General features: G+C 36.8%; 1 protein-coding gene across 8 annotated transcripts in view; it reads right to left on the bottom strand.

The window, feature by feature from the left end:
* SH3GLB1 (SH3 domain containing GRB2 like, endophilin B1) overlaps positions 1–26,257 on the bottom strand; it is a 62,976-nt gene that overhangs the window by 18,781 nt on the left and 17,938 nt on the right. For 3 of the 8 annotated variants that reach the window (XM_077905310.1, XM_077905314.1, XM_077905315.1), the window contains exons 6-11: positions 24,030–24,116; positions 22,390–22,413; positions 18,253–18,342; positions 17,763–17,863; positions 12,312–12,537; positions 11,467–11,937 (exon numbers count right to left, since the gene is read on the bottom strand). In XM_077905310.1, the coding sequence (XP_077761436.1) occupies positions 11,830–11,937; positions 12,312–12,537; positions 17,763–17,863; positions 18,253–18,342; positions 22,390–22,413; positions 24,030–24,116 (636 nt within the window). In that variant the 3' untranslated portion in view covers positions 11,467–11,829. Of the gene's footprint in view, positions 1–11,466; positions 11,938–12,311; positions 12,538–17,762; positions 17,864–18,252; positions 18,343–22,389; positions 22,414–24,029; positions 24,117–26,257 lie in introns of those variants that run through there. The other 5 variants (XR_013384254.1, XR_013384253.1, XM_077905312.1 and 2 more) reach the window with 4 other exon arrangements.

Below are 26,257 nucleotides of genomic sequence, written 5' to 3'. Positions count from 1 at the left end.
GTTTTAATCCTCAAGATCAGCAGTTCTCCAACTTCAACATGCACCAGATCACCTGAGGACTTGATACCAAAGTCTACATATAGTCTTAATTTCTGTGCTAGGTGGTTTTGCAAGGAGCCATATTGTCTGGGAAGAATAGTAATAATAACATTTTATAGCTTTGCAATAGGATAGGACTCTATTGCTCACCATACTGAGGTTCAAATATAGGCACACTTCGGACATATTGTAGGTTTGGTTCCAGACCACTGTAATAAAGCAAATATTGCAATAAAGCGAGTCAAATGAAGTTTTTGGTTTCCCAGTGCATACAAAAGTTATGTTTACATTATACTGAAGTCTATTAAGTGTGCAATAGCATTATGTCTTTAAAAATGTACTTACCTTAATTAAAAAGTACTTTATTGCTAAAAAAATGCTAACCATCACATGAGCTTTCAATAAGTCATAACCTTGTTGCTGGTGGAAGGTCATGCTTCGATGTCGATGGCTGCTGACTGATCAGGGTGGTGGTTGCTGAATGTTGGGGTGACTGGCAATTTTAAACAACAGTGTGTTTGCCACGTCGATTGACCCCTCCTTTCAAGAATAACTTTTCTGTTTTTGTGCCACTTGATAGCATTTTACCACAGTAGAACTCGTTTCAAAATTAGAGTCAGTCCTCTTAAACCCAGCTGCTGCTTTATTAACTAAGTTTCTGTAACATTCACAATCCTTTGTTGTCAGCAATCTTCAAAGCACCTACACTAGGAGTAGATTCCATCTCAAGAAACCATTGTCTTTGCTCATCCCTGTGAAGCAACTCCTCACCCATGAAAGTTTGACCATGAGGTTGCAGTCATTCAGTCACATCTTCAAGCTCCACTTCTAGTTCTCTTGCTGTTTCCACCCTATCTGCTGTCCCTGCCTCCACTGAAGTCCTGAATCCCGCCAAATCATTAATGAGGGTGGGAATCAACTTCTTCCAAACTCCTGTTCATGTTGATTTAATGACCTCTTCACATGAATCACAAATGTTATTAATGCCATCTAGAATGGTGAATCCTTTCCAGAAGTTTTCCCATTTACTTTGCCAAGATCCATCAGATAAATCACTATCTGTGCCTTATGAAATAGATTTCTTAAGTGGTAAGACTCGAAAGTTGAAATTACTCTTTGATCATGGGCTACGGAATGGATGTTGTGTTAACAGGCATAAAAACAACATTTTTTAAAAATTTATTTATGATAGTCACAGAGAGAGAGAGACAGGCGCAGAGACACAGGCAGAGGGAGAAGCAGGCTCCATGCACCGGGAGCCCGACGTGGGATTCGATCCCGGGTCTCCAGGATCGCGCCCTGGGCCAAAGGCAGGCGCCAAACCGCTGCGCCACCCAGGGATCCCTACAACATTAATCTCATTGTATATGCACATCAGAGCTCTTGAATGACCAGGTGCATTGTCAATGAGCAGAAGTATTTTGAAAGGAATCTTTTTTTTCTGAGTCGTAGGTCTTAACAGTGGGCTTAAAATATTCAATAAACTATGTTGTAAACAGATGTGCTGTCATCCAGGCTGGTGTTCCATTTTGAGAGCACAGGCAAAGTAGATTAAGCATAATTCTTAGGGGCCCTAGGGTTTTGAGAATGTTAAATGAGCCTTGGCTTCAGCTTAAAGTCATTAGCTGCATTAGCCCCTAATAACAGAGTCAGCAAGTTCTCTGAACCTCAGAGCTAGGCATTGACCTCTCCTTTCTAGATAAAAATTCCTAGATGGTGTCTTCTTCCAATAGAAGACTGTTTCATCTACATTGAAAATCTGTTGTTTAGTGTAGTCACCTTTATGAATCTTCATAGCTTGATCTTCTGGATAACTTGCTGCAGCTTCTACATCAGCACTTGCTGCTTTACCTTGTGCCTATGTCGGAGAGAGAGCTTCTCTTAAACTTCAGAGCCAACTTCTGCTAGCTGCCAACTTTTCTCCTGCAGCGTCCTCACCTCTCTGAGCCTTCACGGAATTGAAGAGAGTTAGGACCCAGCTCTGGATTAGGCTTTGGCTTAAGGGAATTGTGGTGGCTGGTCTGATCTTCCATCCAGACCATTACAACTTTCTCCATATCAGCAAGGAGGCTGTTTCACTTTCTTATCATTTGTATGTTCACTGGAGTAGCACTTTTAATTTCCTTCAAGAACTTCTTTCCATTCACAACTTGGTTAACTGCTTGGCACAAGAGGCCTAGCTTTCAGCCCACCTTGGATCTCAACATGCCTTCCTTACTAAGCTTAATCATTTTGAGCTTTCAATTTAAAGTGAGAGACAGATCACTCTTCCTTTCACTTGAACCCCTAAAAGCCCTTGTAGGGTTATTAATTGGTCTAATATCAATATTAGTTGTGTCTCAAGGAAATAGGGGGAAGGAGAAAGGGGAATGGCTTATTGGTAGAGAAGTCAGAACAAACACAGCATTTACTAATTAGTTCTCCATCTTATATGAGTGCCCTTTACGGCGCCTCAAAACAATTACTATAGTAACATCAAAGATCACTGATCACAAGTTGGTAGTTGCCAGAGGGGAGGGTGATGGCGGGACAAGCAAAATGGGTGAAGGAGGGTGTGAGATACAGACTTTCAGTTATGGAATGAATAAGTCATGGGAATGAAAGGTACAGCATAGGGAATAGAGTCAGTAAGATTGTAATAATTATGGAATAGTGACAGATGGCAGCTACACTTGTGGTGAGTATAGGATATATATATAAACTTGTCGAATCATTATATTGTACACCTGAAACTAATGCAAAATTGTGTGTCAACTATACTCAATTTTTTTTGGTTTTAAAAAGTAAAAGAAAAAAACAAAAAACCACTGATTACAGATCACCATAACAAATACACTAATAATGAAAAAGTTTGAAATATTGCAAGACTTACCAAAATATGACAAAGAGATGAGATGAGAGCAAATGCTGTTGGTAAAATGGCACAGATAGACTTGTTCAATGCAGGGTTACCACAAGCCTTCAATTTGTCAAAACTGCAATACCCGTGAAGCATAATAAAGCAAAGTACAACAAAAGAATGTGTGCCTGTGGACTGATGAGCAGCTCCTCTCTGTGCCCCCACTCCCAGCAAAGGCTATGGGATGAAGAGGAGTCTTGGTTCCAAGTGGACACTGCGAAGTATGCAATAGTGAAATTTGTCTTCACCAGCCAACCTCACATCAGGGTTTGTTCCTGAAAGAATTGGCTGTGTGTGTATTAACTGAAAGAACACTTGAACTTAGGGAGCTGTGCTTTGAGAGACCTTCAGTTGAGCATAAGGGGAAAGGAATGGCTTATCATGTCATAGAGCCCTGATTTCCACCTCTGAGGGAGCAGTGAAGCTGGCACGGGGAACTGTAGATAGCATTGAAAAGGGGGTGGATTAATGGTGGATTAGAAGCACTGGTATCTGGGTAAGATCCCTGTCACCATGTGTTGCCAAGTTGGTGGGCCCTCATGAGTTGCATAGGTGTGGGAAAAAGCTCTATCATGTAACAACTAAGATTTTGAGTCATGATGAGCAACTTTATTGCCTCCAATTAAATTATGTTAATTAAAACAGCATTCCCTACTCAAATTCTGTAGAATGTTACATCAGAGGCCAATGGTGACCTTCCAGTTTTACCAGTTGACAGCCTGCTGGACCCTTGCCACACTGGCAGTTTTCAAGGCAACTGGAATAGGAGTGTGAGGAGGGTGGAGGGCTGAAGCTGTCCTGGAATGAGCCAGGAGGGAGGTCCCTCAACCCCTTCTGCACTAGTAGGTAGAAAGATTGATCTGTGGACATTAAATGTCCCTGGAGATTGTTAGACATATGTAGGGAAGGGGAATCCTTGACAGGGGAAGGATTGACGTCATTGTGTTTCGGGGTGTTAAATGAATCATTTTGTGCGCATTTATACTCCCAGGTTGATGAAAACTGCAATATAGCAGTCATGTAACATTTATTCCCCGATTCAGGGCAAGAGCTCTGGCCTCTTTATTTAACTTTGCTTTGGTGCTTGATGTTGTCTTTGGTGCCACCTCTTTGAGTGGCGTTCTGAGCTCCAGTATATTTCTATATGTGAATGGTCAATTTTAAGTTTGACCTGCTTCCTTCTTTTCTTTGGCTGCTAAAATCTGAGTCAGATTTGCCACTCAGGAATAGCAGTTGAGCAAAATCTATCATACTTTAAAAAAAACCATTTTTCTTTTCTTTTTTCTTTTAAAGATTTATGTATTCTAGAGAGAGAAAGCAAGCAAGAGTGTGGGGGAGGGGCAAAAGGAAAGGGAGAGAATCTCAAGCGGACTCCATGCTGAGTAGGAGCTGGACTTGGGACTCAATCCTAGGACCCTGCGATCAGGATTTGAGCTAAAATCAAGAGTCAGATGCTCCACCAGGTAAGCCACCCAGGCACCCCTACTTAATCATTTTTCTTTTACATTGACCTTTTCCCTATTATGTGGTATACATTCTCCTAACCATCTAATCTTTTGGAAAGAAGGGAGAGAGCGTATACACAGAAATAGAAAGGTAAGATGAAAAAAGTAGAGAAGAGACAGGAAGGAAAGTTAACCCATTTTATAGAGGACATTTACATGGAAATGTTAATGACATAGTAACCTAATCTTGATTTGAGAGGACTAATTCTAAATTTAACTTGAAGTAAAGATCTAACCAGCACAAAAATCTCCATTCCCTAATAAACTATGGTTTTGCAAAATACAAGTTAATGATGAGCATTGTTTAAAGTGAACTAGAGTCAACCGGATGTAATGATGATGATTGATTTTGGAGTTTATTTTCAAAGAAAAGTACACATGCATTTTCTAGGATACTGATGTGCAAAAGGAGCAGTGCTTCTTAGGGCAAACACACATATAATAGCACCAAGTCTGAATCATTAATGGATCTTTTGTAGAAATTAGAATGCTGGAAGCAACTATGGTGATTGCTGAAATTCAGCTTCAGGTGTGCTAGGACTTAGGGGACACAGAGTCTCTGCCCTTGAGCTCAGTTAGGTTAGCAAGTAATTGCAATTCAAAGCAATGAATGCCATAGTTGAGTTACACGTGTATATATATACGGGTAATTAATTCTGCCTGAGGGAGTCCAGATTATCTTCATAGAGGAGGGAGCCTTTGCGCTTGCTCTTAACAAGAGAGGGTCTTCAGGCAGCTTGAACAGAGGAAACTACACTGAAGGCAAGCAGCCATCAGAGTATGTGGTTGCTGGGGACTACCTACTACTGCTCGAGTTTCAGACAATGTCACTAGTATGCGGAATTAGGCAGAATCACCTGCGTTGAACCAGGGTGCACCAGGCTTCCAAAAAGTTGCTTGTAACAGCCCATTTTCTTTGACCTCATAATTTAATTTCTGCTTTGTTCTCACAAACCTGAAGCCTCCTCTTAAGGCTTCCTTACTTATATCCCTCTTCAGTTCTCTTACTACTCAGTTTTTTTTTTTTTTTTTGAGAGACAGAACATGGTGGGGGGGTAGGTGGGACAAGCAGACTCCCCGCTGAGCAAGGAACTTCATGGAACCTGGGGCTCTATCCTAGGGCCCCAGGATCATGACCTGAGCCAAAAGCGGCAGCTTAACGGACTGAGCCATCCAGGCATCCCTTACTACTTTTTATTGGCTGAGTAGCTCCCAGTTATAATCAACAAACCAGAGGCTAATTTAAAATTACTGGGGGTTCATCCAAATGTGACAAGGAGTTGGCTTCTGGGGCTTTGTCTGCTATGATTACTGTAGCTGTTAACCCTGAAACATCTCTTTTGGAAATACTGCTGAGCAACTCTTAGAATTCAGACACATCTAAATAAAATTTTCATTAGAGATCAGTTCTGTAGTTCTGGAGATGCTATTGGGACTTAGCTAATTGCCATTATCTTTATTGAGCCGAGCCTTCTTCTACGCCAGGTTCTCATAGACAAGAATGGGGCAGTTCCAATTAGAAGGGGAACTTTGGCATGGTTAGCATGTGCAGCTCAGCATTTTAGAGTAACAGGATTACCACTTTGACATGGCCATAAAAGCACAGCAGTTGAAATCTATTATACACCTTGTCTGGGAGTTTTATCTGGCTAGGCACTTGAATACCTGAGTGGGGAAAAATTAGGTAGCTTTTTCAAGAATTAGATTTTGTAGTATAGGATATAACAGGAAATATCCATTGGTTATGACAGCTTCCAGGAAGACTTGGCAATGGCAGTGATATTTACAAAGGTTAATAACAGCAACTGCTTTAACACACTCAGCCGGAAATCCTAATAAACTATTATCTACTGGGTGCCAGGCACTTTGTCCATGACATGGTAATCCTTTAAACCCTACAAGGTAAGTCTGTATTATTCTCATTCTAGAGTTGAACAGGCTTAAAGAGGTTGACTGACACAGAGCTGGAAACCAAGTGGGAGAACCAGTGTTCTGCTGATTTTCCCAGTTTCTACTTCTACATGTGTTGGTCATGCTCTCTAAAGCCAATAAGCCAGCGTCAGAATGACCACATATTCCAGTCTACTAGGATTGTCCTTCTACCATTTCAGCAAAAGTCAGAAAGACAATTGTGCTTCCAGGAGACCGAATTAAAGCAAGGAGCAAGCTAGTACCATAAACATTCCAAAGGATCAGAAGGCACGTAAGATAAGGTGGAACAGTAAATGATGTCACGTTGGAATAACTGAAGACTGATCATGTTTTAATTTTGCAGCCTTGTTTTCGTCTTACACTTTATTTTTAAACTGAAGGCCCTAAGAATGTTTAGTTGGAAACTCTTCAAAAAACAAACCAATCCACATTTTTTTTTTTTTTTTATATATATACTACTGATAAAAGTGTAAGTTGGTTAAGTTTTCTAGGGGGCAAAGTGGCAGTAACAAAAGCTTTTAAAAATTGGCATATCCTCTCCACTAGCAATTCCATTTTCAAGTATTCATCTTAAGGAAATATTAAGAACACACAAAAGATTTAGCAACACAATGTTCTTTAGAGCAGTTTATTAGTGAAAAATTGGAAACCTAAAAATCAACAATAGTTTGATAAAATGTGGCACATATGATGGAATACCGTGCAGCCATTAAAAAAGATGTAGAAATATATTTGACACAGTAGGATAGTTATGGTATTGTCAAGTGAAAAAAAGTTACAAAACAGTATGTACAACTTGATTCCATTTAAAAAAATGTATAAATGCACAGAAGTCTGGAAGGCTATACACCTAAACAGTTCTCCCAGATGGTGGGATTATAGGTGGTTTTTATCTTTTAAACTAAATTTTCATTTTTTTCCTTTTTATCAACACATCTATGACTCGTATTATTAAAAAAAAGCATTAGCATTTCTTAAAAAGTCTCCTGTGAAGTAGGAATGAAAGAGCTTAGCAACCTGAGGCACAGGGATGTAAACGTTAGTCTGAAATCACTTGAATAGTTAGGGTGCTTGGATGTCAAATTGTCACGTTAAGTGGAAATGTGGGTGGTCGTAGTGCTTACCCTCTTCAGATGAAGGGATCCATTCCTAAGAAACCTTTCACAGCAACCAAGTACTAGCATTCCTAGTATTATTTCCCTTCCTTAGGCTAAGCATACCCTTATTCCGTCACACCCACTTGCAATAGAGCCCAGCAAGATGCCTCTATGGAGAGGCACAGAGCAGTGATGGCCAACGGTGCAGAAGGCAGGGAGAATTTCTCAAGTGATGTCAGATAGTACCTGAAGGTGGAAGGCAAGTTTTTGTCATTCTACTCAAGTGGTTCTCAAACTTGTAAAAACAGATTGCTAGGCCCTACCTGGCATTCCCCACCCCCAACCCCCGAGTTTAATTCAGCAATCATGGATAAGGCTTAGGAATTGCATTTTCCACCCCTTTCATTTGACAAGTATTTACTGAGTTCACAGTGTGTTATGTCTTGTACTAAGCACAGTTGAGTTGGAAATTTGTGATCAAAAGAATTACAGCTTCTACCTCAGGGAGCCTACATTCTAGACTGACAGATACATTACTTATCAAATAAATTATAAAACTATAGAATTATGACTGACAGAATTATGAAAGATCAGAAGATAGTTTTATCTTATTTTTATGTTACATAGAAGAACCAAGACTAATTCAATAGCCCCCTTCAAGACAAAAAAATTAAGTATAGATAAAGGTAGACAGTCCTTGGAAATATGAATTAGCATTTTAAGCAAGTCCCCAAGTGATGTGGCAATTGCCTATTCTGGGGTCTCTCACTGAGAACCACTGCCCTACTGAGGAGACTTTCTCTTTAGGATAATGTGGGAGAAAGGGCACAACTCCCTCCTCCTCTTGAGTCTTACCTCAGGTAGGAGCCACTTAATCATCTGGAAGACGGAGTGAGGCTAAGCTAGCTAGCTATTATGGCTCCTTCTCAGGCTTCAAGTGCTACATACTAGGCAACATATTTCAAAATTGCAAGGATTTGGGAGGTAGGGAAGAGATTTTTGAGGAATCCAGTCAACACATGGAGGTAAGCTGGGTCTGAGTAAACAAAGTGGTTGCTTCTTGTCCTGCACGGTCATCTTTCCCAGTGTATCTCAGACTTGCCCTCCCACACCAGCTCCTCCGTTCACATTCTGTTCCTTTGTGCTGGTGGATAACAGCAGACTGTAAGGACGGGCCTCACTCACTGGCAACTCTAGCCTCAGGTTTCTTAGTTCTCCTGCTACTCAGAACGAGGCACATTCCCATTTGTGGGACCTAATGTCCTACAATATGAATTTTTCTGATTAGCACCATAAAAAACGATTTAATACCATGACCTTTTAGGCTAGATGGATAACAAATGTAGAGACAATCCAGTCATTTTTTTCTGTCTGTATAAGAGCCTACAATTATTTCCCAGTTTATTATTTCATTTGTATGTGCATCCTTCACATGTTACTACACTCTTAGATTAAGCTCAGGGGCACAGAGCTTATTTAAATAATTTTAAATTGCAACATGAATTATTAGCCTTCCCAAGCTTTTCTTCCATGCCTAAGAACCTTTATGGAGCTTTACCTGAGTAAAAATTAAACCCATGACTTTGTAAGTCAAAACCTAAATAAAAAGCCCACAAGAGGGATCCCTGGGTGGCGCAGCGGTTTAGCGCCTGCCTTTGGCCCAGGGTGCGATCCTGGAGACCCGGGATCGAATCCCACATCAGGCTCCCGGTGCATGGAGCCTGCTTCTCCCTCTGCCTGTGTCTCTGCCTCTTTCTCTCTCTCTGTGACTATCAGAAAAAAATAAAAATTAAAAAAAAAAAAAAAAAAAGCCCACAAGTAACAAAACCAAAAAATCCCCCAAAACAACCACACAAAACCCCTTTAAAATAAAAAGCAGTAAATGTAATTACAAGTCCACATATTATCGTGGATTTGTGGTAGACAAAGGCACAAGAAGCATCTGAACCTTAACATTATTGAAGACTACTGCACATTATTAGGTTATTATAATCAACATTCATTTGATGGAAAACAGAAGGTTCTGGTAACAACTCATGCTGGCTATGGTGAAGTTAAACCTAGATCTATGCAATTCCTGATTTAAAGGGGGTAGAAGATAGGGTTGATAAGCAGAAAAGAGCATGGGTATAAAAGCTATTTCTGGTATAGTCATAAACCAGGCCTACAATCTGGATTGGTCAGGAAGCTACAGGGGCCAACAAAGGGAAACTATTTATAGAATGTTTCTATTCTGTGTCAAACTTTTCCCTAAAAATGCCTTATCATACAAGTTAACATTTGCTACAGGGTCTTCACATCAACTTTAAGGTGGCATAATTATTATTCCTATTTACTAATAAGGAAACATTAGGCAAAGTTGGAAGTTGAACTCAAAGAGCACAGGATGTGAGAAGACTGGATTTGAACGCAGGGCAATTTCACTCCAGTACCTGTACTTCCCCCCCTTTACTATTCTACTTCCCCTTCCCATAAACCTAATTTATAGTTGCTATTTAAGTTGACCTGGTTTTTGTGCATGCTCTTTTAGAACCTACACCTGGACTCATGTCACATAAAAGATGGTACACTAGGCTGGCTGTAGAACTTCCTTTTTGGGGAAATAAAGAGCTCACTCACTGGGTGCTATAGCTAACCAGCCTGAACAGCTTTTCAGGTTAAGAGTATGGTGATTCACACTGTGAATCAAAGTGTCTTTATACAATTATAAAACTGCAGAGGAATGTGTCTCAGCACAGAAATAAGAGGGTAACAACTATTGTTAAAGTTTGGACTGTGAATTAGATTATTATCAACACGTTTACAAAGTTCTTATTAGGAGCTCTTAAACATTTTAAAATACCTTTTGTGTTAAGTGTTCATCATTTTTTTTCAGTACCAAAAAAATATTTCAATACATTAACATTCTCTGGATGAACTACACTTTAGCACATCATGTGTAAGCCAGACTGAACTACTTTTAATTGTCCGAATATGCTGCATTCTCTGGGCTCCAGGCCTGGCACATCTTTTTCCTTCTATCTGGAATACTTCCTCTCCAAACCAGCTACCACTCCCCAAATCCGAATTAGGTGACTCCCAAAGTTCCCAAACACAGTACCCCATATTTCTTCTACCATGACATGGATTTTGCTATATGGTAACTGCTTATTTTTCTGGATTCTCCTCTGGTCCTTAAGGTCTGCAAGGGAAAAGGGCTGTGCCTCTTGGGGATATAGGTAGTATCCCCAGTTGATGAGCACAGTGCTTGGCCCTCAACAATGAATGAATGATGAATGAGTGAATGAGAATGAATGCAGAAGTCCTAACATGGAAACAATCTGATTCACAGCAATGGTCCAAATAGCAATTTTCTGACTGCAAGTGTGGCACTAACAATTTCATTAGTGTTTCATAACCAGAGACACAGATCAATATAACCAAAGTTCATTAATAAATATTCAAAATTAGAGTAACCGAAAGTGTATCGTTTGTATATAATTTTCCTTTATAAGTGTAGTTGCACTAATCCATATTTTTGATAAGGATTGTTCCATAAGAACAAATTCTCTTTACTGAAGTATGTTCTTAGCAGATCTCTGATTATGCATTAAATTGTGCCAACTGAACAATCTTAAAAAAAACATTGATTGATTAGCGAATTGAACTTGATCCAGGTGGTTTTAGAACCTTCACTGAAAATATACCAGAGTAATACTGTAATGCTTTGCAAGGACTAGCTTTTCTTAAATTTAGAAGAAATCATTCAGTAGTGTTTAATAAAACCCCCAAGACCCCCAAAATAAACCACTGAGATATAGTATTGAAATAATTCAGTTTCTGTTGGAAAACAAGGTAAACATGATATAACTGCCTTTCTGTTTACGGAAACATTCAGAAATATTTTCCACAAAAGAGACTTATATCCTAGAGCTCTGTTTAAGCCAATAGTTTAAAACAAATTTTAATTTTATTCTTTGGCTATTAATCATACCTAAAAAATGAGTCACTGATATCAATTCACAATAAATTTATTTTACATAAAAGAAAAAGCTTGCCATTAATGAAAAATTCAGTAGAAAACAGTTCTTCTGCTTTAAGTTGGAGCTCAAAAGTAGAAGCTGCTTATTAGTGAAACCTCAGTAGAAAGAGAATTTTGTAAGAAAACATTCTTGGCATGAAAGCACTAACATAAATTCTGTAATGAAATATTTACCATGCAATTTTATTGGCAGAAAGGCTGGTTTCTGATGGCTGGTATTTTCTTTTCAGTCTCCTAAGAATATTAACATGGAAGATACTTAAACCTGTTTTATTTAGAGTTAATTGTATATAAATACTGGTGTCACGATGGGTAATCTTTCCATAGTCCACCTATTTAATTGAGCAGTTCTAAGTAGGTAATTGGCACCCTGCCCTTCTGATTTCCCCTTTCCCCCATTAACCAGTCTGAATCCATTCCAACGACACTGAACACAGTGATTACCTACAAAAAAAATATTTCCAGTTATTAACTATGTTAAAAAATAAGTACATTGAAGACTAATTAGATCTGTAATCTGTTTAAACTATTCATTTTAATTCTTTAAACATCAATTTTGCTAAAAGAAAGGATTTTATTAGAGGCAGTTTTAGAAATCTAGTTATTTAGCAGTTAAAAGCTTTAAATATTTCTGTGATATTCTATTTTGTTATATAGTAATTTTGTCCTAATATGTCAATATAACCATCTGAAATATATGAAAGCATTCACGATAAGCTATTTGCAAATAAGTAATGAGGAATTTGTATTTTATTATATAATACTAGATGGTATGTCAATCTATGATACAGGTTTTCTTATACTCATATATTACTCACCTCATCTGCCAGAAGTGATAATTCACTACTGTTTGCAGCATCATAATCATACAGGACCCTGGCCTTCCTGCTGCCACTGCACTCCTTGAGGTCATTAAGGTTGGTAGGAGAGGCGATTACTAGGCCACTCGTTGAAGTCAAGGTGGAAGAACCAATTACATTTGATGAAGCAGATGGCACCGGTGCCACAGAAGTTTGATTGTTGTTACAATAACTGGATGGAAAACTGTTGAAAAGAAAATGGCCCATTATCGATTTCCAAGTGACCAGAGCTTCTGAATGCCACCACGTGGTGGCAGTGTTTACTTTCTACCAACTTCCACTTTAGCTAAAGCTTTACAGTTGTCAGTAATATTTTAATGACAAAGCCCTATCTAACTTATGCCTGTTTGTCCAATTATAAAAGAGAATATTCAGGTATTTTTCAAATAGAAGTCCTTGAAAGTTTTTCAAAGTTGGCTTTATAGGTTAAAAAAATGTTATTTTTTTCCTGAAAAAAATAAGCTTATCCTTAAAACACTTCCAAAAAACTTTACTAGTATGATTTATTAATCTGTTCCTGCCTTTGTGAGTTATTATTTTTTTGGTGAGTTGTTAAATAAAAATATGAACGAAAAACTACTTCTATATTAGATACTATCACAAGAGTAAAGTTTTCTCAAGTTAATTCTTTGAGAAATATTTGAACAGCCAAACTCATTTTTGTAAAACTGATCCGATCACACTTTTTTTATTAATTCAAATTACAGATATTTATGGAATTTCTACATGTCCAGAATCAATACCACAAGCTTAAGACACTAAGATGAAACAATGCCATTCCTTTATGGACATGGGGATTCAAATACTCTATTATGACTAATAATTATCATAATGAAAACTCAATGGGAGAACAGGGCAAATTTCACAAGTTCATTCTGTCTCATATTTTTTAAAGGGAAAAGTTAACACTACATTTCTCTAGTCCATTCACTTTCCAGTCTTCTGATAACTATTTCATATCTTTTTTTAAAAAGATTTATTTATTTATATATTCATGATAGACACAGAGAGAGAGAGAGGCGCAGAGACACAGGAGGAGGGAGAAGCAGGCTCCATGCTAGAAGCCCAACACGGGACTCGATCCCGGGACTCCAGGATTGTGCCCTGGGCCGAAGGCAGGCGCTAAACCGCTGAGCCACCCAAGGGTCCCCTATTTCATATCTTTTTAACCAACCTCAAAGTTCTAGCAATAGAACTAGCCTTTATACTCAGCTGTTAAGTTGCTTCCTTTTTAACTGAGGAAAAAGATCAGAAAACACCTATGCTTTTGTGATCATCTCTCTTACTACAGATGAGCTCTCTACATGTCTATGGCTAATTTCCTTACCTCTGAACAAAAACCTCACATTCTTTTTCCTCTCAAGGCTATCTAGCAATTCTTCCCTTTCTTTCCCATGCAATGATATATCTCCATGTACTGTATCATTCCTATCAGTTTACAAATAGGTTTATTTCTCCTATCTTAAAAATCTGCTAGACCCACTTTCTCCTCTGGCTACTGCTTAATTTAACCGTTCTTCTTTACACTAGAACTCCTTTGAAAGACTTGATCTAAACTTATCACAGTCCATCTTCTATTCTTTTACATTATAGACAAGCTTTCGCTTCCATTGTTCTACACAAACTACTCTTGTCAAGGTCAGTAATGACTTCAATGTTCTAAATCCAATGGTCTATTAACATTCCTCATTACACTTGACCTATATAGTGATCACAGTGGATCCTTTCCCTCTACCTTCCTGTATCTTCTTCACTTGACTTCTAGGCCACACACACCTTACATCTTACCTCACTGTTCATTCCTTACCACTGCTTCCTTAAACTGTGTTGGGAGTACTGCAGGGTTCAGCCCTAAGCCCTCTTCTTTTCTCTACCTATACTAACAATCTTTCATCTAGTCTCAGATTTAAATATCCTTGATATGCTGACTACTCTCTAATTTACCCCCTAAACTCTAGTCCTGCATATCCTAAAACTGGGTATCACCATTTAAATATCTAATAGATATTTCAAACTTCAGATGTCTAAAACTGGGCTTCTGGTATAAAACTGAGGTGATATACCACCCCAACTTGCTCCTCCTGTGACATTCCTATTTTAATTAATTAACTACAGCTCCATTCTTTCAGTTGTTCAGGCCAAATACCTGCAGTAAATCTGGACTCCTCTAAACCCCATATAAATGAAGCCTGACAGCAAATCCTGCTGGTTCTACTTTTAAAATACACCTGGGGTTTGACCGCTACTATCACATCTACCACAATCACCCTGATCCATGTCACCATCATCTCCTGACTGCATTATTCGCTAAATTATTGCAATCAGTTCCAAACAGGTCAGTTATAGCTTCCATCCATGCCCTCTAACATTTATCTTTAACAGAGCACCAAGACTGATCCTATTAAAGGCTAACTGAATCATATCACTCCTTAGCACAAAACTCTCCAAAGGCTCCTCATCTCTGAGTAAAGACCAAGGCTCTATGTGTCCCAGCTTCCTGTTTCCTCAATTCATCTCCAGCCAAGCCCTCCTTGCTGCTGCTTGAACATTACAGCTGTGTTCCTGCTTCAGGGTTTTTGTACTTGCTGTACCCTCTCCTGAAGCATTTTCTCTCAAATGCTCTGCATGCTTTGCTTCCTCTTATCTTTCAAGTCTGTCTTCCCTATCTAGTATGTATAAAACCCCTACCCCAAACCAAGGTACTTCCCTGCTTTTCTCCATAGCATTTGTCACCTTCTAATATACTATATAATTCACATACATATTTTCTTCTTCCCTCTACCCTCAAATAGAATATAGGTTCAAGACAGAGATTTGATCTGTTTTGTTTACATTGTATCCTTCATGCCTGGAACAGTGCATTTTTAAAAATTAAAGCAAATGTTTCCTATGGATAACAGGGTGCTAATGACAAAAAACCCCTCCTAATTTCTAATTCAGATTTTACTCTAAAGTTAGAAATACATTTCTTCCTCAGTGAACTCAGTTTCTCAGTTGTGATTAAGTATAGATATTTCTGAAGATTAAAAAAAAAAAAAGCTCGTTTCCCATATAATATGTGGTTTTTGAAGTCTTTACTCATGGAATTTTACTTGCAAATTTATAGTACAATTAGTCCTTGTTTACCACTGAAATCTACCTATGTCAATTTTGGGGAGTTATGGTAGAAATAAAAATAAACAAAAAAATCCCCCAACCAAACAACAATAAAACCCCGAAAGACCATCTTCACCTTCTAAGAACTTTTGATACATTTAAAAAACTATAGACTTTCTGCCACTGTAGCTTGATATATTAAAACCTTCCAATTATTTAAAAATAAAATACATTTATTAATCTTGTGACTAGTGTTTCTGTTTCCTCATCTGTAGAATGTGGATACTAATACCTACCTTCACCAATGAGAGGATTATCATATTACATATGAGGTGTCTAGAGGAGTGCCTATGGACAATTGGAGCCCTTCCTAATTGATTGCTGTTATTCAGTTACTACTACTACTACTACTACCAATACTCTGTTATAACCATTAACATTACAACCTGGTTCTACTCTTCAGAAACAGCTCCTGGATTAGTGTGGAATTGGATGATCCATCCAGTTCTGCATCTGAATTAGCATAACTTGAAATATTAAAGACCTAAAATTCCCTAAGACTGATCTTTACCAGTAATCCAATTCTAGCACAGAGATAAGCTAGACTTTCTTCCCTAGAACAACAGCTCCCATTTCACTCTGTAATGTTTGAGCTTATCCAAAAAGTGCAATAACAAGCATTTTGTCTGAATGGCAGAGTTCCAAGCATTTGTGTGGCTTTAAGCAGAGTGCAAGTATGAATGGAAACAACAGTAATCCTTTTGCTGTGCTCACAGAGTATGAGGACAAAGTAAAAAGGAAGTACTAAGGCTTTCTGGGCTTAAAATAGTAGTAATCACGTGGGAATAAAGTGGTATTCTGCTGTTGGATATTGAGTACAATTAACAAAACTTCAAATACACAGAAGTAGAAATCTTCTATAAATACTGGAATAATCAATGGTATCAAGTTACAATTCACCTTTAAGATCTAAAATTGGTTTTCTGGGTGTGCCTAAATTTTGTTCTAGGTCTAGTTTTAAAGGATTAATATGCAGAAAAGAACACCAAAATGTTTTTTTAAAAAAGTTATTCCTTGAAAAATAACTTCCCTTGATACTTCTTCAAATATTACATATAACTCCCTTGCTTTAATGGTTCCTCACTAAAAAAAACCTCAAACTCCTTATCTTTACTTATTTTACAGGGCATTGGTGACATGACCCTGTTTCACTCTTGTAGCCTCATCTACTATTCCATTCTTTTTTTTTTTTTTTTTTTTACTATTCCATTCTTAATTCAAATACTATGTATGCTGCAACTAGAACAAACTGAACTTGTCACACTCTTTCCTCTGGCCTTTTCATATACATGTTCTTTGTCTGAAGTATTCATCCTGGCCCCTTTCCTTCACCTAGATTATTCCCACTAAAGTAATTTCATCTGTGAAACTTTGCCAGATCCACCTAAGTCACAATTAGATGTCCTTCACAGGAAACTGCACTTCTACCTTTCCACTTACCACCTGTCCTATCTGCGAATGGCTTTTATTTCTACCTAGACTTTAAATACCTTTAAAAGGTATTTAAAGGTATTTCTATCTAGACCTAGCAGAGACCATCAATAGTAAACCAAATGATTTATAGGTCCTGTACATCATTTTATTTCTAGTGTCACCTTACAATGTGAGCTCCATAAGGGTAAGCAATTTTGCCTCTACTGTTTGCTGATATTAACCTAGATTACAGAACACTGCACTGCCTAGTTTATGACAGGTATTCAACAAATATTTGATGAATGAATGACTGAGCTATGCATGTTATGTGCTATCATTTTGCTTTAAAGTATATTATAACATAATTTTGTAATTACATCAGTGGCTTGAGGTCTTATAGACTATTCTAAAACTTTTTTTTAAACAATGAGCAAGTGAGTAATGAATAAGTATAAATTAGCTTATCTCTAATGGCAAGTAAGTGTCATGTAACTAATCTTCCTCAACTAACTGGAAGATATTTGAGAAGTGAACTTCAACCACTTTTAAGTTTTTTTTTTAGATAGCACTAAAAAAGTATTCACCTAAGTTATGTTCTCATCCCTTTAAATTCTTGGGTACTAGGAGAACTCAAAATGGTTTGGTTACCTCACAAGTCTAACAATTACTTTCCTTAAAAAAAAAAAAAAAAAAAAAGAAGAAGAAGAAAAAGGTCCGATTTTAAGCAAGCTAATATAAGCCTTTAATTCTTCTAATCTTCACCTCTATTATTAGTTCATATGCAAAAATCTGAATTTCTTCTCTTATCAGAAGTTTCATGTGTGAAAAGGAAATTACAACCTTCCCAGTTGTTTTTGGAGGTCTAACATGTACTGGTAACATTGTGCATAGTAAGTCATCTGGGCTTCCACAAAGTCATTCAGACATCGGAGATGATGGGCCTGTAAAGGAAAGTTACAGTTACTTTTTAGCTCCATAATCTACTTAAAACTGTTGAATTCCAAGGGGCAACAGAGCATAACATGTATTCAGGGAGAATCACCAGTAGCTAGCATTTTACTACAGGGCTTATCAAGGATGACCTCGGTCAACAGGGTAAGAACAAACTACAGAGCCAACAAAAACCAACAAATGGATCTGATGGTAGTGGGAGAACTAGGTGATGAGGTGTCAACAAAAATTTAAAATATTGCTTCATATATGTTGGAAAGGGCCACAATTCAAATTTCCTTCATAAATGAGTAAAAAAGAAGTTCAGTTTTTCCCCCTCAAAGTGCCTTAGGACCATCAAAGTCTTCTGCTTCATATCAATTTCCAGTGGAACACTCACGTGCGTACTGCTGATTCCCTCTAGCAGAAGTCTTGTAATCTCTGCTTGACGATCAAATTCACTTTGAGTTATTCTTAATTCCTGTTCAGACTTAAATTGGAACACAGTTTTAGAATTTTATTAGAGGACTTATTCCATTTTATGTACATTTGTTTAAATAGTTTAAAAATCTCCCAAGCAAACCCTAAATGAGAAGACGGCAATTCCCTGATTCTGCTTTGTGTTTAAACTGTCCCTGTTTTCCCACCTTAGCTTTTCTACATACATTACTCAATTCCTTACCAGTACCTCATTCAAAAGAATCTATTAATGTCAAAACTTAATGGCATATACATAGAAGCCTAGAAACACTACAATGGAATAATCAATATACTGTCGTTAACATTTTAAGAATACTAGTTTATATGTACAAAATATTTCAAAAAATTTTCAATTATTACTACAGCTATTTTACTTTTTTTTAAATACAGCTATTTTACTTTGAAGTTAAGGATAGTCTTTAATCTCAAAAGAAAAAAACTTCAGAGTGAAGCCATAGGCTTTTAACCTCCTTTGTTTAGTTACCAAACATATTGTTTCTAGAACACAGTTCTTAGGTTATTTCAAAAGACTCTTTCTTATATAAATGACATTTTTTTCAGTTTTCTTTCTGAACTTTGCATAAAATATGTCTTAAATACACTATTATCTACAAGATATGCCAGGGTTTTTCTGCGAGTTATGGGGGAACCTTTAATCAGTAGTGTGTTGGGAAACTGGCTGGGAGTGGGGTGGGGGAGTTCTAATGTGCTGATTTTCATGGTACAAATACTCCAACCACAGCTCATTTCAAGCTACCAAGGTGAAGTCATTAACCTCAGGGCTGGAAAGCAGTGAATATAATAGCACACCACTATTACCAGCTTTAGCTCTCTGGTTCAGGTTCAGTGCTGGGACAAAATTGTTCACTAAAAAAATCAATAGGACCCCAAAATAGTAAATACTGGCAAAAAACCATCCTTTGTCCTGGGATAAACCTTTACCCAGAGTGGGTTGGTAGTAAATGACGAAGAGAAAAGTAAAACCTCTCAGCTTACGCAAAATAGCTTATCACACACTGGGCATCATTGGTGATAATGTCATTAATAATGCTATCTTCTACTACCCTTCAGGATAAATAGCACCCCCATCCAAGTAATTAAAGTATTACCAAGACTGTAGTATGTATAAAAACTAGGTTTAAACCTTTTTCTTGCACACCCCATCTCTCTTTCCTTCAACCTTTGGTGGCAATAGTTAACTTAGTGAGCCATTCAAAAAGGAAGTAACAGCAAAACAGATATCCATAGCTCTAATCATTCTCATCCCACTGGCAACAGACCTTGCAAAGGTGATTAAGAAGTGACCACTAGATTGGATTTATGGAAATAAGTTTGAATTACTCAGTAATTCAAGAGTTAAAATTAAATTTTACTTGACTGAAGCCAGAATGCATGGTACTTTGATAACAGGGCTGAAGTAAGCTTCATCTAGAAGCTAGTATAAAGTAGAAAATCAAGTCCCAGGACAAGAGAAGAATCAATGATCTCCCTAAGTGTAAAGGAAAACCAATCACTTCGGCGTTACATTTGCATTATTTACTGTTCTGCTTGGTTGAATACAAAAAGGTTTTAATAGAAGTAACTATAGTAAACCAAAAATAAATGAAGTTTCGAAGTAAACAAGACTAGTTCCATGTGGGTCTGACCTTGAAAGTACAATCTGATTTAATGTCTTTTAGGAGAAAAGGCAGAAAATCCTTCTAAATGGCAGTATTTCTGTGTAAGATGTAAGCAAGTGAACTAAGTAACAGATTGGGAAGTTTGAGCATGAAGTAGACATGTTTTAGTTAAGAACAGTGAATAAAAAGTTATAAAAGTAATCTCACAAAGGATAAGGGGCAGTCTTCCATGTTTGAGCAACAATTAATTATTTAATTATGAAGAAAGGCACCATATTTAAAGCATAGGAAGTTGATCTCTGCACAATTTGTATTTAGAAAAGGTAAATGACAGGCAGGAAATGAATCTCACTTCTTGAACAAGTTTCAATGTATGCCTGGGGTGGTTGTAGTTCAATCTCCCAAACTATTTCTACTTCTGACACACGTAAAGATCATAATTAATCTGAGAGGTAGAGGTAACTGGAATAGGTTTGGCATAGTCAATTTACTTAGAGAATGATCCATACTAGAAAGATAAAAAGGGTTTAAAGAAAACGAATTTAAAGGGTTTTTATTCTGTCCTCCAGAAGACTTCATTCTCTGACATAGTTATACTGTTAAGAGACAGAGTTCTAGGGAAAAGATGTTCCTGCCAGAGTATATGACAGCATAACTTGGGTTCAGGAGGCAAGAATTCTTTGAGGCTGTAACTTGAAAAAATGGAAAGAATTTGTTGATCTATGATATCAGGAATGGGTAACTGTAAGGTAGAAATTTTGGTCACACTTTTGAGGCATTTATTGTGACGTTCTGCTATTTTTTTTTTCTAAAGGCTTAAAAAATCTTAAACTATTCAAGGAATATAAAGTTTTAACCTTACATATATTTTAAATTATAAAAAAGGTAGAAGTGAGAAGTACAGAAGAGAAAAATCTCCCCAATACATTGATATATTATTAAGTTTTACACACATATAGTAAATACATGTTTTCATGAGTTTCCCCCCATTATAGCACATACTTCCTACACTTACAGAGACTGCAGGATCAGGTGTCTTTTGGTGTATCTGTATGCTAACCAGAGTGGAAGAGACCCTGTTTCTTTTTTTTTTTTTTTAATTTTTATTTATTTATGTATGATAGTCACAGAGAGAGAGAGAGGCAGAGACACAGGCAGAGGGAGAAGCAGGCTCCATGCACCAGGAGCCCGATGTGGGATTCGATCCCGGGTCTCCAGGATCGCGCCCTGGGCCAAAGGCAGGCGCCAAACCGCTGCGCCACCCAGGGATCCCAGAGACCCTGGTTTTATTGTTCAACCTATATTCTCTTCCACGTTATCTCTGACCTCTTTTCAAGGTAAAGGGTTCAGGAAAAAGAATCAAAGGCCAAAGGAGAACTGTAACCAAGTTGATAAATGGATTTCACAAAGGGTGATGAGAGTGGGCATCAAAAATTTCACAATGGATTTCCAATTCACAGAATCAAAACCCCCAGAACCTATACATGGAATAGATTATACTGTCAGCAATCCTACAAAGTCAGAAAATAAAAAGTTAATGTTGGGGCGGGGGGGGGGGGGAGAGAGTCAGAGGCCACAATTACCACCTGCCTTCAATCTTCAGCACTGTCCACATCCACATCTGGAGGTCAAATTTTGGTAGACTTGAACAGGAGGAGCAAATAAAAAAATGCTTCTGAAGACCTTAAGTAGTATTTGAAACAAATCTGCACTGAAGTCATAACCTTATTCCTTAAATTCCTGCTTAACTATTTTATTTTCTATCCTAGAGAAGATAAGAAATGATCACACAGAAAGAGGGACTACAGTAGCAGTCATATGGACAGCTTCTAGAAGTGAGAGTCTGACACTAAGAGAGGAGACAACATATTTCAAAAACAAACAATGGATCTAATTGTTACACAGTACAATAATACACATTCATACCCTAATTATACATAAAATTAAATATACGCTATCCTGTATTTAGTGGAGTAGTTAAATAGAAAATATCTTCAAATAAAGTGACAGAAGACTTAGCTCTGGTGCTGGAGAGCACAAGCTTCAATTACCCAGGAAATTCATTTGTGTGACATATATTCAATCACTGAATATACAAGACATGGTGTAAACTGTATTTTACATAATTGTCACATAAGTAAACCAAGTATTTAAACTGTCTTCTGGCAAGACATTGTAAAGATTACTCTTAATGTAATATTGTACCTAGTATTTATCAGACTATGTGCAAAGCACATCTCTGCAGCGTTGTTTCACTGTTTTGTGGAACTACTCTACTACTAGGCAAACAGATCTGAGGTTTCTAAAAATAATTTTCAGATTTCATAAGACATTGTAACAAAGACCATGACTGGCCCCCTGGCTGCTGTCCAATATTTACTAAATGCATGACAATTAAATTCTTGTTTCATAATTCTGTGGTTTAATAATTTACTTACTTTTGTCACTTCCTCTGCCCAAATCTAGCCAGCATTAAAAATTAGAGAAAAATATAGAGCATGAAAGTAAGTTGTGGAGTTTAACATTTTCTACAACTTAGTATAGAAAAATGTAATTATTTTAACTAAAAGAGTATACTTTCCTTTTCCTGAATCACATTAACATAGTAGTAACTAAATCAGTACAGCTTAACATACTGTGAAAGTATGCCTTTAGATATATCAATACTATTGATTTTTGAATCTTATACTTATTTTATAAGTTACTAAGTAATGGTTTTCTAAAACTGGGAATACTTAACCTCTCTTAGTTGTGGTTCTCTCATCTGTTAAATGAGAAGTTTGGACTAAACAATTTCTAATTCTCATTTAGGTCTAAAATTCTAGAATTTTAGGAAACTAAAATAAAGCAAGGATAGACAAAATAGCCACTTTGGGGCACAATAAATGTGAGATATAATGAATTTAAAATTACCAGAGTTAAACCCATCTTACTATAAGTAGATGACATCAGTAGCAAAACAAATCCCTAATAAGTGAAACAAAGTCTTACTAATTGTTTAGGATATTTTTACCTAAAATAAAAGGAAACCTATGATTTATAAAAGAAGTTACCAATGACTGAAATAGTCTCACACTTTTCATTCACCTACACATAGGACAATGGAAATAAATGAATGCATTCTCTTGCTATCTAAGGAAAGTTCTAATTTAGCCAGGGTTTCAATAATTGTAGTAGCTTAGAACAAAAATGTATTTTCAATATTCTGTACATAAACTTCCCTATTACATGGATTTCCCCCCTTTTAGCTCAATGCTAATGGAATAAAAGCAGTCAATTAACTGTGACTTTATTATTAACTGTATTGCAGATTCCACACCACTTCTATGGAAGTACTGTATCTAGGAGAATAATGCCAAACACTACCATCTATAAATCTTTATTGGCCATGAGTTTTTGGGTTCTATTCAGATTTTATGAATTTCTATTTTGTTAAATATTAAAATTACTAACATCTCAAAAATTTCCCCAAATCAACCTCAACATATATATATTGGGTACTACATAACAATTCTCATTTCTGATTCTGGCCCAATGCATTCACTATTCTGCAACTTTTTTGAGTAAATTAGTACTGGTTAGGGAATGGTCCTTGCTATTACAACAGAGATACAGGGGTAGGTGAGGGGGCGGGTGGTATGTCTTGGCCTGAAACTGCAGAAGAAATTAATTCTATGTTGAGTTTGGGTAAAAATTAAGGTAAACATTGAGGATATTGAAAAAGTAAATCTATAAACTTTACACTTTTCTCTAAGTAAATTTTGTTAATTTTCTTTGCCAAATGTGAAAATACAAAATGCCAGTTAAATGGTTGTCTTTTACTAGGTATAAAAGGCACTAAATATTTATATATAAATTCATATTCTATGATCTGAATTTGGCATAGCTAGTATATTTGCCCAATTAGAACACAAAATTTCTTTTCTTCAAGTTCCAGTATTACTTCAACTAGTATTCCCTGTAATTTTTGTTGGACTAATGAATTCATTGGCTTTGATTACTTTAGACTTTTACAGGCAGCTAATAGCAAGAGAAGGCACTTTACTCAAGATGTAGAAAACACAGTAGGCCAACAAACCTTCAGCCATTTTACATGCAGGAAGTTGAGCATGTAAGAGAAATTTACCATATTGTTATCTCCTTCAAGGCGAGCTGAGTTTAGTTGCTTAAGTGCATAGGTAAGAGACAAAGAACACATTATACCAATGAACACAGTGAAACATATTACTTCTTCACATTAAAGAACACACAAGTATTAAGAGAGCTGATAAAATGGTTTTTTATTTAATAAAAACAAAACAAAACAAAACTATGCTGTTCTATGGAATTTCACATAGCGGTGCCTATTCAACTTTTTCAAAAGATTCAAAATTTTAAAGACAACATGGTTGATGCTTGGTTTTATATTAGAATCATTTAGGGAAAACACATCATTTTAAAAACTGCCACAGTTACCTACAATTTTATTAAATTTTCACCTCCGAAAGCCCTTCTGCCTATCCACAACTTTCCTATTCAAAGATCATTTCTATTTTATGAACGTATGATGCCTTCAACCACATTCTCTTTCAGTTAGTCTCAGCTAGGTCTTGGCATACTGAAGAAATATGAAAGGCATGTCAATCCTTGTATTTTTAATGAGCTTTAAATTCTTGTATTAAGGCTAAGTTATATGATGGTGCTCAATTTACAGATTAAAGATTTAGACATTGGGATGCCTGGGTGGCTCAGCGGCTGAGCGACTGCCTTTGGCTCGGGGCATGATCCCAGGGTCCTGGGATAGAGTCCCATATCAGGCTTCCTGCATGGAGCCTGCTTCTCCTTCTCTCTCTGCCTCTTTCTCTGTGTCTCTCATGAATTAAAAACAAAACAAAACAAAACAAAAAACAAACAAAAACATTTAGACATTTGTGGAAATGTTTAAGTGGGCAGAGGAACATTCATAATACTGTCTTACTTGAAGATGCGCTTTCTACACTTGTATACCCAAAACTGAGGTCTAAACCTCTAAATATTAGAGAGCTGTGAAACCAGATGATTTTTTAACTTCCCATTAACAGAAATCTAAAATAATTTAAAAGAATTTATGTAAGACTAAAGCTAGGTTAATGAATGTCCAGTGCCTTATAATTTAAATGCAGAAATTTTGTCTTTGCTTCTTTGACATAAGTTTTATACTATTTTCAAAACTGTGTTTTTGTTCACTGTGAAATATTCACGTAGGTTTTCTTTCTATTCAATTGTATTTTTGAGAAATGCCTCTGATATTGTTTTACCATTCTTCAACATGCTAGCTAACTAATAAAATACAAGTTAGTAAAGTAGCAATGCTGGGTACAGACATAAATATTTTACTGGCAGGGCTAAGTCATCAAAAAGTTCAATCTAGTATACTAGATTGTGAACTGAGGGCAGTAGAGATTTTGCCTTATTTATCTCTGAATTCCTCAGGAAAGTGCCTTTATAAAATAAACATTTGATAAATACAGACTTTTTTTTTTTTTTTGAAGATTTTATTTACTCATGAGAGACACACAGAGAGAAAGAGAGAGAGAGAGGCAGAGACACAGGCAGAGGGAGAAGCAGGCTCCATGTAGGGAGCCCGATGTGGGACTCGATCCCGGGACTGCAGGTTCATGCCCCGAGCTGAAGGCAGCGCTAAACCGCTGAGCCACCCAGGGATCCCCGATAAATACAGACTTTAAAAAGAGGTCACATGAAACTAGTAAATGAATTTTTAAAAAGTGCTGATATGCACAGGTCCCAAAAGCTTACTTGCAGAGAAATAACCACTCACAAAACAATCCATGGGAATTTATAAAGTGAATACAAAGAAAATTTGAGATTACAGTAATCTCTTCAAGCTGTCAACTAGGAAAGAGGAAAAGTGTCAAAGAAGAAAAAAAGCAAACACAAATTCCTAGTGGTTTCTATTTTTCTGTATTCTTCAGGTAAACAAAAAATACAGAAAAAAACCCCACCACCAAACATCACAAAAAAATAGGCATGCCTCAAGGCTTTATGTAATAATAAACTAAGAGGACTTTTCCTTTCTAAAGTATTTCAGACTTACTGCTATAAAGTTTGAAGAAAAACAAGTTGGTTATCTAGGGGAAAAGAACACAACTACCATCAGGAAATGTATATTTTTGTCTAGACTAGTATTTTAAATATTTGACTATGTTAAATTTGCTTTATGCCATATATAAATTCTAGAAAAGCTGTGTATAAGTGAAATTGTTCAGTAAAGCCATTTGTATAATCTTTCATTTTAAATGTAAACTCTCATGGAAAAAAAATCTGTAC

This window comes from Canis aureus, chromosome 8 (assembly GCF_053574225.1).
Source record: "Canis aureus isolate CA01 chromosome 8, VMU_Caureus_v.1.0, whole genome shotgun sequence".
Classification (NCBI taxonomy): Eukaryota; Metazoa; Chordata; class Mammalia; order Carnivora; family Canidae; genus Canis; species Canis aureus.
Note: the sequence above shows the minus strand (reverse complement) of the source record. Positions and strands in the feature narration are given on the sequence as shown.